The sequence below is a fragment of the Andrena cerasifolii genome, chromosome 11 (genome assembly GCF_050908995.1).
Source record: "Andrena cerasifolii isolate SP2316 chromosome 11, iyAndCera1_principal, whole genome shotgun sequence".
Taxonomy (NCBI): domain Eukaryota; kingdom Metazoa; phylum Arthropoda; class Insecta; order Hymenoptera; family Andrenidae; genus Andrena; species Andrena cerasifolii.
The window spans coordinates 1,504,269-1,520,677 of record NC_135128.1 but is presented as its reverse complement, the minus strand read 5'-3'; the positions used below and the strand labels follow the sequence as shown (position 1 = coordinate 1,520,677).

Here is a 16,409-nt window from a genome sequence, read left to right as displayed (position 1 = left end):
TCATGACCTTGAAATCTCAAAATTTAACCTTCAGAAAAAACTGTTTTCGTTGGCATTATATTTGCCTTTTCAAACAGTACAACATTCGTAAAGAATTTTTTTCATATATTTATAAATAACAGATTTCAAAATTGTAACGAAATAACTGATACTTTCATCAAGATTACACTGTTCCAATAGATTTTATAAATAACGATCCCCTAGAATGGGAAAGTTTTAAACTCAATGCGGCATGGTTTCCCGTTGTCCAGTCAACTTCAAATTTTGTACAGAGTATTTTTTCGTGCAGTGGCACAATTGAATGGTCGGATGCAATTAGGGGCTAGCACTCCAAAATGGGAAAAATTATTGTCCAAACGCTACGAAAGATTGGAAAATTATGTTATTAAACTGAATTTTAAAAAATATAGTGTTATAAAGTTCGTCAGGGCACACATTTTTTCTATTTACAGTTTGTTTATCCGATCATTACTATTCGAGCTAAAAATTATAAACCAAAAATTTTCATCCTCCAAACTCATTATTTCTTTAAACATAAATTGCGATACTCAAGGAGTAAATATTAACGGATCGTTATGAAACTTAAAACATAACTTCAACAAACTCTAGCGAAGCCGTAAAATGTATGCACAAAACCCTTATGTTAACAAATGTAATAATATTTAATTAAAAAGTAATACTGGACATAACCCATGTTTTTCAACGTTCGCCGTTAAAAAGTATCGAGGCAATTTTGAGGTACATATAACTTGCAGCAACAAAGTTTTTCTTTAATATACAAGGAAGATTTTCATCAATTTTCACACTGATTAATAAATAATTGTAGCAGATATGACGATATATATAAATCTCGCGCGCCACCAAGTCAGCGGCCGCGTATAATGCGCTATTTGTGGCGTGCGAGATTTATATATATCGTCATATCTTCTACAATTATTTATTAATCAGTGTGAAAATTGGTGATAATCTTCCTTGCATATTAAGGAAAAACTTTGTCGCTGCAAGTTATATGTACCTCAAAATTGCCTCGATACTTTTTAACGGCGAACGTTGAAAAACATGGGTTAGTTCCAGTATTACTTTTTAATTAAATATTATTATATTTGTAAACATAAAGGTTTTGTGCATACATTTTACGGCTTCGCTAGAGTTTTCTGAAGTTATGTGTTAAGTTTCATAACGATCCGTTAATATTTACTCAAGTAATCGCAAATTATGTTTAAAGAAATAATGATTTTGTCCGATGAAAAATTTTTTGATTATAATTTTTAGCTCGAATAGTAATGACTGGATAAACAAACCTCAAATAGAAAAAATGTGTGTCGTGAAGAGCTTTACAACAGTATATTTTTTAAAATTCAGTTTAACAACATTTAATTTTCCAATCTTTCGTAGCGTTTGGGCAATAATTTTTCCCATTTTTGAGCGCTAGTCCTTATTGCACTCGGCCCTTCAATTATTGGAGTGTCCCGAAAAAGAATTTGAAAGTCGAAAAATAAGGACCACCCTAATGTATACAAACAACTTTAACACAGTTTGGTTATTATGTTATATAGTATTACTGGTCTATTGTAGGAGATTTCTATGTATGTAGGTTGCACAGAGTGTGAAGCACAGTTCCTTTTTATTGAATTAAGGTAGATTCACACTATCCGTCTAGCCAGCGCGCGCAGAGGCAAGCTAGACGGCTAGTGTGATTATACCTTTATGGTATTCTTGTTATCATCCACCTTTTAAACTTTCTCTTGACCACCATTGTATATGTATCTGGATAACGCAGAAGAGTAAACTATCTGGTAACGAAATTCTAGGTCATTGAATTTCTCTTCGCATCAGTTATAGGGGTACATGAAAAATTGTGTTACGTTGGAGTTAAAAAATTCCAGACACGCTTTAATTCCTCAAAACGGCTTATAGAAATCTGCTTTCAAGTCTTGAATGCGCTTTATTAAACGGAGTATATTTCTTCCCAGACACTTATTTATAATGTTAAAACTGAAAGGTGCTTATGATGCCAAGCAGAATAACTTATTCTGTATACCTATTAATATAATGCACAAAATGAACTCGATGACTTCTTTGAAGACATTGTATCTTGAAACCGACCATGACCTCACATACAGAGTTATTTAGCAGTCAAAATAAAAGTCCTGTCCTAACCTAGATTTGCATTAAATTCGAGGGCCAAAATTTTGTAGAAACACAAATCTGTAAATATAATCATAAAAATGTAGTTACATACCTTTTTAAGATACAACTACTATGATCAGTATTATATTAGAAACCATAATTAAATATATCTCTTTGCAAAGTAACGTCACCTATAATCGTAAATTTTTTAATAAGAACAATAAGGAATAGTCGTCGTTACAATAACATTGGAAAGTGAACGAACAAGGAAACAGTTGGCAAGAATGTCGTATTACCTCCAACGAGTCCCAATGTACAGTTACTCACGAAAGTATCCACCTACCCCATACATATAACATACATATCGTACTTAGGTACTTAACACGTTTGACCCGACTTTTTTCTATTTCGATTTTATTACATTCTCTTACAGAAATCGATCGTACTTGGCTGCGGATAGGTACAGATCAAATTTAAAAGCTGTACGTCAATTTTAAAAATTGGGACATGACATACAGTTAGTAAAAAACGTATTTGGACAGAGCATCGATTTTGATATTTATTCATGTAACTATTATTAAAAAGAATTGAGGGAATCTTAACTATAACAAAATGAAAGCTTAAAAATTATAATTTGTTTTTACTATGTGCAAAAAATATAAACCTTAAGTTTACATCCGGAAAATAATAAATCTTTTTCAAGTGTAGTATATCGCGCGAGAAAAAAGTATTTGGACAGACGAGTTAAACTGTATAAAGTAATTAATAATCTTTTACTAATATCTAGTAGGATATCCTTTGCACTTAATGACTTCTTTTAGTCTATTTTGCATTGATTCCACCAATTTTGTTGTCAATTCCGGTTCAATTTTAAGCCACCCTTCTTTTAGTTGATCAATAAATGCTTGACGATTGGTAGTTTGCTGTTTTCGTACTCTGCTTGTAAGTTCCTCCCAGAGGTGTTCTATGAGGTTCAAGTCCGGTGATTGGGGGGGGGGGGGTTGTAAGAATTTTGGGATCTTATACAGGATCCATTCCTTGACAATTCGTGATGAGTGTTTCCGAATCGTTATCGCGTTGGAATAAGTAAGTGTTTTGTAATCCAAGTTTTGCTGCACTTTCTGGGAAATTTGATTTTAAAACATTTAAATACATAAAACAATCCATTATGCCATCTATCATGTGCAAATTTGCACTCATGCATCCCCATACCATAACAGACCCGCCTCCTTGTTTGACAGTAGGGACTAAATTCTCGATTTCATTTCTTCTCTCGGCTTCCTCCATACCATTCTTCTTCCATCCGAACCAAATAAGTTAAATTACGACTCATCGGAAAATATAACTTTATTCCAAAAGTGTTTGGACTTGCTCACGTACTGCTTCGCGAATTGCAGCCTCTTCATTCTGTTTATTTTACTCGCGAACGGTTTTCTTCTCGCTATACGCCCATACAAACCAGCATTTTTTTGCAGGGACCCTAACTGTTGTAACCTGAATTTTAAAAGTTATGGCATAAGAATTAATATTTTTGCTTAAATGATTTTGGTTATGAATAACCATTATCGATAACAAGATTTTTTTTGGTTACGAATAACCATTATCGTTGACGAGATTTTTTTTGGTTAGGGTGTAACCAATATCTATTACGAAAATTTTATTTTGGTTACGGCGTAACCAATATATATTGCGGGAACTTTTTTTTGGTCACGGTATGACCAATATACATATAGTATATATTACGGGAGTTTTATTTTGATCACTCTAGGCCATCATCAATTTTTATTAATATTATTACGAATAAGTTGTATTTATGAACGATATGCAATGAATTATAGAATTTATATGTTTTAATCAATAAAAACACATGTAATAATTATATATTTTATTAACTACTTAGGGCATAAAATCGGTGTTGAGTTTTACAAATAATAATTTGTGTAAATTCTCTTCTGGCAAATTACAGTGCGCCGCGGCTCCTAATACCTACCCACAGTTCGCATTCCAGATATTCTATAGTTCAATAGTTATACCGTAACCAACAAAAAAATTCCCGCAATAGTTATTGGTTATACCGTAACCAAAAAAATTCTCGTCAACGATAATGGTTATTCGTAACCAAAAAAATTCTGGTCATCGATAATGGTTATTCGTAACCAAAAAAATTTTGGTCATCGATAATGGTTATTCGTAACCGAAAACAATCCGTCGTGTATAACTCAGTTACTAGTGACCAAAAAATATTTCCGTCGTCAATCATGATTATTAGTGACTAAAAAATATTTCGGTCAACAGTAATGGTTATTAGTGACCAAAAACTATTTCCGTTGACAATAATGGTTATCAGTAACCAAAACAGATAAATCTTAATATTTTTTAATCATTTGATTTTTCGGAAAATTAATGCAGTATTTAATGAAGACTGACTTCCATTTAAATAAAAATTAACTTTTTCTCAATGATTTTTTTCGAAAAAATTTAAAAAATATCTGTTATTTCTGGTCTTTGATTTTTTTAAAACATTTCGGATTGTTTGTGGTGTAACTGTCGTTCCTGACGCTTTTTTTAACGTCGTGGCTAAATTAGGTGCACTAACGTGACTGTTTTTTATACTTCACGTAGAATTATCCGTTCTTCTCTAACGCTGATTTTTTTTTGGTCGGCCGATGCGAAGCTTATTCTTCAATGTACTTTCACTTTTATATTTTTTTATTATATAGCCGACGGTAGAAAGCGATTTTCCTGCAAGATTTCCTATTTCCCTGTACGCTTTGCCTTGATTAAATATGTTCACGATAATTTCTCGCTCGTCCAGAGAAGTTTCTTTAGTTTCAGGGCTCATTGTTAGTTAGAACTGTGAAACTGCACAACTGAACGCGTGGATTGTTGCCACTGAACTACGAGAAGCTTACAATGTAATTTTCGTGAAACAGAAGCGATTGTGTTTTGTTCCTTACGACATTTTCCATCTGTCCAAATACTTTTTTTGGCGCGTTATACTACACTGGACAATGATTTATTATTTTTTGGATGTAAAATTAAGGTTTATATTTTTTCCACATAGTAAAAATAAAGGCTGTACTTCCGATTGGCCCTAGTGGCCGATCGACCCCAGGTTTGAGGGAAGGGATGGAGAGGGTGTATGGACCCTAAATCTAAAATTGTACCTTCGTGTATTTATTAGTTTCCGAGATATTAATAAAAAATACTTTTAGTATTTCTGTTGACTTATTCCGACATAACGCATTCCACTTTCCACCTTGTCCCGGGTATTAGTATTGGTTGGGGCTAGACCAGTGCGGGGGGTGCGCGCCCGCTTGCGGGCGCGTAAAGCATGGTACCGAACCGATGTGAGTTTGGAGATTTGAACCAGCAACTTGCGAATGCGAACCATCCTACTATACAGGGTGTTATTCTACTGATAGTCAATATTCTAGGGGGTGATTCCACAGGCCAAAATAAGACGAAAATATAGAATACAATTTTTTAATATCGCGCTTCGTTTTCGAGAAAATTGACTTTGAATTTCAGCTAAATACGCGTGCCTTTCCGGCGCACAGTGGTACATAATGACATTTTTTGTTCAAATCGCCCTACAGATTGTAATTTTTCAGAAAACTTGACGATTCTTTTTTTAAATCCTTCGCAATTAAATTCTCTATCGATCTGTCCGGCCGAAATTTTCAATTTCGTTGCTGATTTTTTTATATTTAGCAAAGCTATACCGGCTTCAGTTAATGTCAGTTTTTGGAACGATGCGCCATTATTGTGGCTTTTACACGCAGGTGGCGAAAAATCTCTCCCTACAAGGGTAAAGCGTCGCGGTCAACCCTTCGTAGCTAAAAAAATTTAAATTGAGACGGGTACGAGATCAGTCGACATTATTTTCAAACCTCATTACAGTAATCTGGAGTGCGAGTGGTAAACCGATTATAAAAGCGGAGCGCGCGGCTCGATTACCTGGGCCGGGAAATTCCCAATAGCTCTTTGCGACGTTAATTTGAAAGAGACCATCCTAAAATTTTCGGAGCTCGGGCATCGCTGCTGTCCAGCGGTTGCTGGCAGCTCTTCGCTGGGCCGGTGCATGGTTGTAGTGGAATGCGTCCGCGAGGCGCTATTGCCATTTTACAAGTTCGCGCGAGCGCGGGTTGCAGGATAAAACGATGACCCTGTATATGTCTGTGGTCACCAGAGTCGGATTGAAGACGCGAGCGAAGTAACATCATCTAGGCGTACATAATATGCATGTTTAATTATAATAAACTTGTTTAGTGGTACGCGAGTCACCTTATTTACCCTGCTGCTGATCCGGTCGGTTCTAAATCCCACACTAATGGGACATGTGTCCCGAAAACGCATAGGCACTTCTCTATGCTCACTAATTGTAAGATAAATAAAAAAAATAATTAAAAAACTTTTGAAGCAAAACATACTATAAATTACGATAACAAATTTCAGAGAATTGTTCAACTACGCGTGTGAAACACGAGATTTATATCACTGCGACTCTGCAGCCAGACACCCTGCAAAAATAAAACTTATCCAGCACGTTACTACGTTGCATATTCTCACGATTGCCAATCAAAGATAGTAGTATACAGTGAAATTAAGTAAAAAACAATAAAACAACGCACATATGTGGCACGTATTGTTCCATGGCTGATCACAAAAATTCACTGGGACATAGGGTAAAGAACTCAATTACTCAAACCTAACCAATTACTGTCACCTTAAGCTATTTTACTTAAAATAACGAATAAATAAACTACAGTGTATAATCTATAGTATAGATTATAGGTTGAATTACATAATTCTTTTTGTGTATGACTTTACAACGTTTATTTGTTCGTTATTTTAAATAAAATAGCTTAAGGTGACAGTAATTGGTTAGGTATCAGTAATTGGGTCCTTTGCCCTATGTGTCCCAACAGGGTCGAAAAGGTTAAGGGGGGACACCACTGTGACGGCCGAAAAAGTAAGCCATTTTTACGAATTGTTTTCAGGAATAATTTACAGTTTTCATAGAAAATGTGTATTACCTACCTTTGTACGCTGTCTTAAGAGACTATGAAAAAAAAAAAAATAGACAAACATCCATAAATTTTAATATATTAATTAATCTTTTAGACCCCCCACGCGAGCTGTTCGAATCTGTAACTATGGAACAGCAGGTCCAAAATCTAATTTCATTTTTTGTTTATAAACTATATGAGTGTAGTTTCCGTTGTACGTACCGATTTCTTAAACAATTTATTTTTGTAAAAATGGTGCGCATTAAAAGAAAAGTTTCGAAAATCCGCGAATAAGATTGACAGTTTTTCGAGCGTATTTCAAAAAATTTGTTTTCAATCAAAGAATCCGTACGTACAACGGAAACTACACTAATATAGTTTATAAAAAAAAATGAAATTTGATTTCGGACCTGCTGTTCCATAGTTACACGTTCGACCAGCTTGCGTGGGGGGTTTAGAAGATTAATTAATATATCAAAATTTATGCATATTTTTTCTATTAATATTTTTTGTATAGTCTCTTAAGACAGCGTACTAAAGGTAGGTAATAAAATTTTTCTATGAAAACTGTAAATTATTCCTGAAAAAAAATTCTTAGAAATGGCTTACTTTTCCGGCCGTCCCAGTGGTGTTCCCCCTTAAATGAGTACTACCCATTGGGTATAATTTACATTAATATAGATCTCGATTAATATGCTTTTAGTTAGAAACAAGGTAAGCCCGAGTTGTACAGGAAATTAGGTGAAATTAAATCTGCATAGGTAGGTACTAGATTGAAGCTTATAATAAAATCGCCGGGATAGTAGAAGTATATTGACTTAGGTATTCTAATTACGTTTGTAAAAGTATGTTAATCAAAATTTATATAAATGTGAATTAGAATTGCGAATTCTTACTTTGCAGTCGATGTAATATGTAAAATATGTTACATATGCGGTGAGCGGATACTTTTTTAAGCAACTGTACATATATAAATGCCCGTGAATCATCTTGAACCTTGCACTTTAACATTTCATCTCACCTTGAATATAAATCAGGCGATTAATTTACATGAAAGTTCATCGTGCCAAATATGGAACAATAAGCAGATTCACTGGTTACATGCCCTGGTAACTCGAGGAATTATGTCAAGCGAAGCTTGTTCCAGTGCAAGTCTCGCTTGTTAGTCACTCTTTTTCTAACGTTTTACCTTGGAAGATATAACACTTTAGGAGTTACACTTTGGAACGCTGGATGGAGAGATCGTGCCCACGACGTGCATACGTTCTTTTTTAATCGCTCCTCTTAAGAGCGAAACTGCCTTAGAACGTCGATTGATATTGTAGGCGAAAAGTCTTCCGTGAAACGTATCCCTTTGTACGATCATCTTAAAAATAACTGCAGGTGGAAGATAAAAAGTTGTGCTCACAGTTTCAAAGCAGACAAGTACGGAGGTATTCCACCTCAAATTGCATAAGATTGGCCACATACCATTTCATCACAGTTTGTGATGAAATTCTAGCCTCTTAGCTCAAACGGTTTTCAAGGTTTTCACTGTTAAATTTTTGCAAAATCGAGCGAGACGGCCCTAATGCAGCCTCAGCTACGCCATTGAAGTTTCCGACATTTAACGTCAAGAAGCAAACGCGAGTTTTATTGTTAAATATCTCGTAAACTATTAGGTACCTACAGGGTTAAACAGGGATCAAATATTTTTCAATTCTTTCCTCAAAATCGGTGCGCAACTCCTCATGTGCTTCCCTTCTAAGAGTTTTTAATATGAGGTCAATAGAGCGGAGAATTTATCATTTTGTTCAATGTAGTTAACATTTCACGATTCTTTTGTTGCTTTAGTTATTTGAAATCGTTCTACAGCTACACTCTATAGTCCGGTTGAAAAGAGAATCGACTGTCCCAAACACTTTAAATAAGTTATTACAAGCATCTTAAATAAATAATTTATATCTAATTGGTTACTTATTCGAAGAAGGCTTCGATTTTCTGTTTAATGAAGAAAAGTGAAGCATAAGTTTTTGAATTACGTAAAAGGGAGCCCTGCTCGACGGAACAAGATTGAATGAAATATTTTAAGTAATTTATCATTTAAGTATTTCATGAATATTATAAACATTTTTTCAACTTTTTATGACTAAAAGACAATATCATTTCTCAATAATAAATAATGTTAATGAGAATAACACGCAAAAATTACGTGGAATGGAGAATAATGAATATAGGAACTTTTTTATTTCAATGATTACACAGTTCGACAAAATTTGACTTTTTTCGGACTTGTAACATTCAATAGCTGTTTATTGTAGGTTTTCGTGCCCTGTAAACGAATCCGCAAACCGTTTGTAGCCATCATCCTCAGTTTTTGAGGAATTCGATTTTGAAGAAAAACTGCAAATTTTCAACTTTGAACATCTTTTGTGTCGAAACGGTATTACTTATTCGGTTGCTCGTTGCGTCAAATTATTCTACGAACCCTCCCAAATACAACGCTTTAAGTTATTATTGGATTATGAACATTTAAATATGTTTAAACTTCGATCAAAGGGAAAAGGATACCCGAAATGCACCCATTTTTGAAGATATCTTTCAATTTATTTCCAAAACTAAGGGTCTAGGAGGAAATCTGACTATTCCACGAGATGCAGCAGATATTTTTCCATCGGAAAGCATCAACAGAAGTGGTAAATCACGCTTCGTTTTCAATGCAGAAGCGAAATAGTTTGGCAAAACGTGCGGCGTCGACAGTGGTAGTCAACGGCGGCGCGTGAGCCACTGCCGCTCAGCGTAACACAATCGCTTAACGCGCGTGACTACCACTGTCCGCGCCGCCCGTTTTGCCAAACTATTTCGCTTCTGTATTGAAAACAAAACGTGACTTACCACTTCTGTTGATGCTTTCCGAAGAAAAAATGTCTGCCGCATCGCGTGGAGTAGTCAGATTTTCTCCTAGACTCTTAGTTTATAAAATATATAGAAATATATCTGCAAAAATTAGTGCATTTCGGGTGTTCTTTTCCCTTTAATCGATGTTTCATAGAATAATTTGGCGCAACAAGCAACTTAGTAAGTATTATCGTTTCGACACAAAAGATGTTAAAAGTTGAAAATTTACAGTTTTTTTTTTTCAAAATTGAATTTCTCAAAAACTGAGGTTGATGGCGACAAACGTTTTGCGGATTCGTTTTCAGGCCACGGAAATCTATAAGAAACGGCTATTGAATGTTACAAATCATTACATGAAACTCCACCTGGTATTGAAGTCAAGTTTTGTATTCATACGTAAATTCCAAACCATTTAGTAAGTGAAAATCATCTGATTAGAATCGTACAAATAATTATAGGCACTTGCGATGCTCTCCAACCCATCATTACTTTCCCCAAGTAATGTTTAATTTTAAGCAGCTAAGCCATCAGTCAGGAAAATGAGATGGGGAAGAACTCTCCGCGGCAATGTAATCGATGGAAAACAAATCAATTATTCCTTTAGGTAGACTGTAGCTCTTTGATAATAGCAATTACTGTATAATTATCCTTCTCCCTTTAAAGTGACACAGAATTCGCCTTGGCATTGAAAATCGTGACCATCTTTCCGGTTAGACCAGTTACTTTAAGCAACATTTATAATTCATTATTCTAATTTTATGTTTACCGTTGCAATACTAATCGAAGTTCATTGGCATCTGGATTTATACAAGGACACGTTAAGAAATCTTAAAATCATTTTTTATCATGTTCACATTCTGTGTCAAACAGTGTTCCGTTTCTTTAAGGGGTTGTGCCTAGTCAGGCGGTCGAAAAGAGGCGAATATTTGTGATTTTTTTTTAAGAAACGGAAGCGTATATTTTTACAGAACATTTTGCGCTTAAAAGAGCAACATTTAAAGAACATTTGGTAATTTTTTCGTAGAAAAATATTTACGTTTATAATAAAATAACAAGCGACATCCAAGAAGTATTTTTAAAAATTTGGTTTTGCGGTGAGCATTGCCATTCGGAACCAGATTATCTAAAATCAAAAAACAAAAAAGATTTCGTTAGTATATTAATGTATCCTCAGGTTGACGGAGAGAATTTTCCGAAATATTAAGTTAAAACAAAATGGCGGCTATTTAAATTTGAAATCCTGATTTTTTCGCGTGATTTTTGCAGGAAAAAATCAGGATTTAAACTTTTTTCGCGTGATTTTTGCAGGAAAAAATCAGGATTTCAACTTTAAATAGCCGCCATTTTGTTTTAACTTAATATTTTGGAAAATTCTCTCCGTCAACCTGAGGACATATTAATATACTAACGAAATCTTTTTTGTTTTTTGATTTTAGATAATCTGGTTCTTGGATGTCGCTTGTTATTTTATTATAAACTTAAATATTTTTCTACGAAAAAATTACCAAATTTTCTTTAAATGTTGCTCTTTTAAGCGGAAAAAGTTTTGTAAAATTATACGCTTCCGCTTCTTCAAAAAAAATCACAAATATTCGCCTCTTTTCGACCGCCTGACTAGGCATAACCCCTTAAGTTATAACACATTTGTTATCGTTCGTATTTTAAACTTCGTAGTATACCTTGTCGAAAAACTCTGAAAAACATTTGTCTGTGAACGGGTACCATAAATATTTAAAAGTCCACCAAAGGAAAAGGAAAATCGTGAATTCTCTTTCAGGAGTCTCAGACCAGAATCCACAATCATGAAAGTGCGCGCAATATTCGTGCAATAACCTATCCACTTATAATCTGACAGAAAAAAGTTTGACGTGGAATTAATTAGTTTTTTAGACGCCAATAAATTACAATAATCAGGATTTTCAAAATGTATTTTTCAGTTTGAAAAAGCAAGACGAACACCAGATTTTTAAATGGCACTGTATCATTTGTTTCTCTTTGTATTTTCACATAAAGAAATGAAGGTGAACTCGCATATAATAAAAAAACATTTGTTGGGAACCTTAATTATTGTAATTTTTTCGCAGCTAAAAACTAATTAAATCTATGTGTAACTTTTTTCTTTTTTTATGTATTTTTTTATATATTTTTCCTAATTTTGACTTATTTCTGTGATTTTTTACTTAAACGAGATCCATTTTTAGATTAGATCCATTTACGGGATTTGGAGTGGACAAAACTTTGGGCTCGATTTATTCTCGAAATTTGAATTTGTGTTCCTTATCCATGAAATGTGGAGTTAAAAGTGGAATTAAAGTTTAATACATTTTTGCTCGAAACCACAAATTATCTACACGACAAACCACGAGGCTCTGAACTTCGTTACGTCCGTTGAATAGCTATAAAACTGTTATTGAAAGTTCTTCTAACTGAATACGAATGTTACGGCTGACTTAAATTACTGAATCTCATCAACAAGTTTATGTTGCAGTCCAGTTTTATAATTGAAGAAAACACATCTTTTGCGGTTGCTTACTTACTATTTGGCGAACAAATTGAAAAAATGAATTTCAGAAAGTCTTACATTAATAATAATAAATTTACAATTCCTGGCTACTTTTATTGTTCGAATTATTGTTATTGACACCACAGTGTTTTAGTAAATGTAGAGTTGAATTCAAATTGCAGATAAAAAATACATTAAAAAAAAAATTCACACGCTTAGAAATTGTAGGCAGAACAGTGATAGCTTTTTGAATCAAAAAGATTTAGTTTAATTAATTTTAATGTTCCGGAACGTGTTATCAGGTATACTCTGCTCTTTAGACCTCATGTCTACACTTCCAGATTTGGTATTACAGACCCCACAAGCCGAATTTGCAATCTGGCTAATACATATTATACGGAGATTGATTTTTTTCGTGACTCTCCTTCCACTTTTAAGGCTAGTGTCTATAGAGCAGTGGCACATAAGGTTACGTCTGGATAGTCATGCGCATTGTCGTGTTTTATAATCATTGTACTCTGCACATTTCGTTTGTTTTTCTTTTTTTTCCTATGTAATGTCCGTCTCTACTAGGTATTGTTTATTACCAATTTTTGTTAACACCTGGGTTTTACCCGTATGTTAAATAAATAAATATTACACGAGATCAGTTATTAACAAAATATGTATTATCCAAAATATTTAGCAGTATTACTGTGATTCCTGTTGAAATTTTCAGTATAATATACAGTGTACTACTTAAAAATTCTTATCAATACTTTATTACTATATCCACGTAACGACGGCAAATTGCGTGAAACATTCATTAAAATTCCCCTGCTTATTGAATTAAATTAGGGTAAAAATTATACAACTGAAAGTGGTGGAATATTACCTATATTTTTTAAATTTATGCAACAAAATTTCTAATGGTTCTTCACACGTTTAAAAAATATTTTATGATCCAAAAATTAAACGCTACCCACTAAACGAAAAATTACTATCGCCAACGTTTAAAGCCATTTGTTCTGCTCGAAACGTCAATTAATTGCTGCGGCGAGTAGAGAATGGCTGTCAAGCGCAGACCAGGAACTCTGGCAACAGAAATTGAAGGAGTATACTTAGAAAACCTGTCCAAGACAGTATTCGTTCGTTTACACGTTACGTGCAACAAACAGAAGAGAGCAAATGGCTTGTATCAGCAAATTCAAGCATTATTTCCAACTCTGCCAACGTTTCTGGTTTGTGTTACCCAGCCATTTATTAATCAGTTCAGCTAATATTTTCTGCTAATACCCCCGTTCAATCTGAACCCTATTTTCCACACTCTTCAGTCTTGTTGTCTTTTCTAAATCTCTTAGAAGCATCAGTTTGTGCAGTTACTTGAATTCTAAATATTCAGAAGATCATATTCATTAATTAATGGTTACTTGTCTATACTTATATAATCGTTGTAACACTGATTCATCACTGCCCAGCTCAAACCGCAGACCCTAGAAACATGAAATTCGGAGGGTATATTCCCTTTGCGACGTGGGTGCTCGATTATAAGGGCTTTCTTGAAATTCCAACCCGAAGGGGGTAAAAAGGGGCGAAATATGTTTTCTCGGACTCCTTATTATTTTTTAGGCCCGATTAGATATCGACTTGGTTTTTACTTACAAAGTTTACCCACACAAATGCCTAAAAACCTGATTCAGCATTTTGTCCTAATCAACCCCTAGATGGTGGTGAAAAGGAGTGAGATGTGTTTTCATGGAATCCTTAATATCTCTTAGACTCGAAGCGGAACACGGGGAGGGGGATTAGGGGGGTAGTTTGCTAGTTAGAAATAGAAATAAGATTCTTGTAAGGATGTGTGAAGTAAAACATAATTTTCATTGCAGATTTCGCGAGGAGATCTAACGAACGGTGAGATGACTCGAAGAAGAAGAGCACCTCTCGTGTTAGGAGTATGCATCGGTAAGAATATGTTAAAAAACCAGTATTTATCGATCGATTTGCATAATCCATTAAGTCGCACATGCATTATGTAGGTACATCCGCACAGCAGTTTGAAGGTTAAGGTTACTGGTAATTCCGATGTTGAAACAATTGTACATCGATCGCTTCGGTTCTTTAAGCTGTCGAGTGTGAGCTCTGTTCTGAAAAAATGGGTAATAAATTACAGTTACAAAAGAATAAACCAGAGCACTTCTTATATACATAAAATCAATTACATCTGATGAATGAAGTATTCAATTAACAAAGCTTGAAAATTGTTAAGTTTGTACCTAATTAATCCTAGATACAATTCCATCGGACTTGCAATATATAAAATTTATGCCAATATTGATCAGACCATTTAAAGTTACCGATCAATTATTATTTGATTGAACTATTATAGTTGCACTGATTATAGTTAAACTAATATACGAAGCTGATTACCTAAATCTCAACGATTTCTATTAAGAAATTCTGTAACAGGTTTAGGAAATTACATTCAATTGGCAGCATGTGTTCAATAAATTTACATGAATAATTGAAATCCGATGCAAGTGTTAATTTACATCAGAATTTAAATTTAGGACATTTTATATTTTGTTTCTAACATTTGACTAAACACATTTAATTGTCACTAATGATATTAGTAAACATTCAATTTAAAGACAAAACTAAATCTGACTACATATCCAGAACTAACAAGGGGAGGACACCATGTGATATAGGTGTCCGAGCGTTTCAGCCAGTAGGCCTTAATAATAGAGATATTTACATGTAAATTATTAAAAATTTCATAGGGGCCGTGGGGTTTTAATGGGTAAAATTCCCACACTGCCCTGGCGCCCCCCGAAGGTTCCCCTCTGGAGGAGTCGGGGTGCCTTTTGAAAGTTTCCCCAAGTTAAGAAAGAAATTTATAAATTTTGAAGATATCATCAAAAGGCACCCGACGCCTCCAGAAGGGAATTCCCCGCGGGCGCCAGGGTAGTTGCGGGATTTTTACCCACTAAAACCCCACGGCGACTATGCAATTTTTAATAATTTACATGTAAATATCTCTATTATTAAGACCTATTAGCTGAAGTGCTCGGAGAACTATTTACTTATTTTCGACATAGATCTAATGTGGCAAGGCTCATCAAAATCGATATCTATCACATGGTGTCCTCCCCTTATAAGTAGGGTAGGTTGGGGCTAAATGTCCGGCGGGCAAAAAGTCCCGAATGCAAAATCTCTATTCCTAAGCAATGTATTGAGTTTCGCAGTATAGGGGAGACCGGGGCTAGTTGACTAACGAGGTTAGCCGACTAATTCCCTTTAATTGTTGTATTATGTTATAAATTATGCTGCGATTCGCGATATTGAAGCATACGAATGCCATTTAATGTCACCGTGACAAAAACTTGAGTGTTCTATCAGTGAGTATGAAAAATCTAAAAAAGTCGGCGGGAAGTAAATATTTCTGTTTCGACTATTTATGAATTTTTATCCGCTAAGTACTGCTTGATTTTTTTTTTTATGAATATTTTGTGGAAACGTGATACGTTGACTATAACTTAGGGTATTTTATTTTATCCGGTGCGTTGTGTACGTACGACCCTTAACACGTTGACAATGTCGGACGGGGTTACTTGACTAAGCATAGGAATACCACTAAAAATTGCACTTTTTATCCTCAAGATGCAGTCGAGGCGAAGAGTTTAGCTGCTCAAATCCACTTCCCCCACCATAAATCCCTCCAAACTCACCCCTACCAGTTTTACACCCTATCCTCCCTTCAAGCTCTCAGGCCTTCAAAATAGACCATAACAAACAAGTAGAAAATAATTACAGTATCTAACACCATGATACTTAATAAAAAAAAAATAAAAGTGTGAAGAAGTGAAAAAAAATAAAAAAAATTTGTTGGTCGTAGGATATATATGTAC

General features: G+C 34.5%; 1 protein-coding gene across 8 annotated transcripts in view; it reads left to right on the top strand.

Moving 5' to 3' along the window:
- LOC143374540 (uncharacterized) overlaps positions 1–16,409 on the top strand; it is a 179,134-nt gene that overhangs the window by 104,902 nt on the left and 57,823 nt on the right. For all 8 annotated transcript variants that reach the window (XM_076822728.1, XM_076822723.1, XM_076822726.1 and 5 more), the window contains one exon: positions 14,388–14,463. In XM_076822728.1, the coding sequence (XP_076678843.1) occupies positions 14,418–14,463 (46 nt within the window). In that variant the 5' untranslated portion in view covers positions 14,388–14,417. The remainder of the gene's footprint in view (positions 1–14,387; positions 14,464–16,409) is intronic.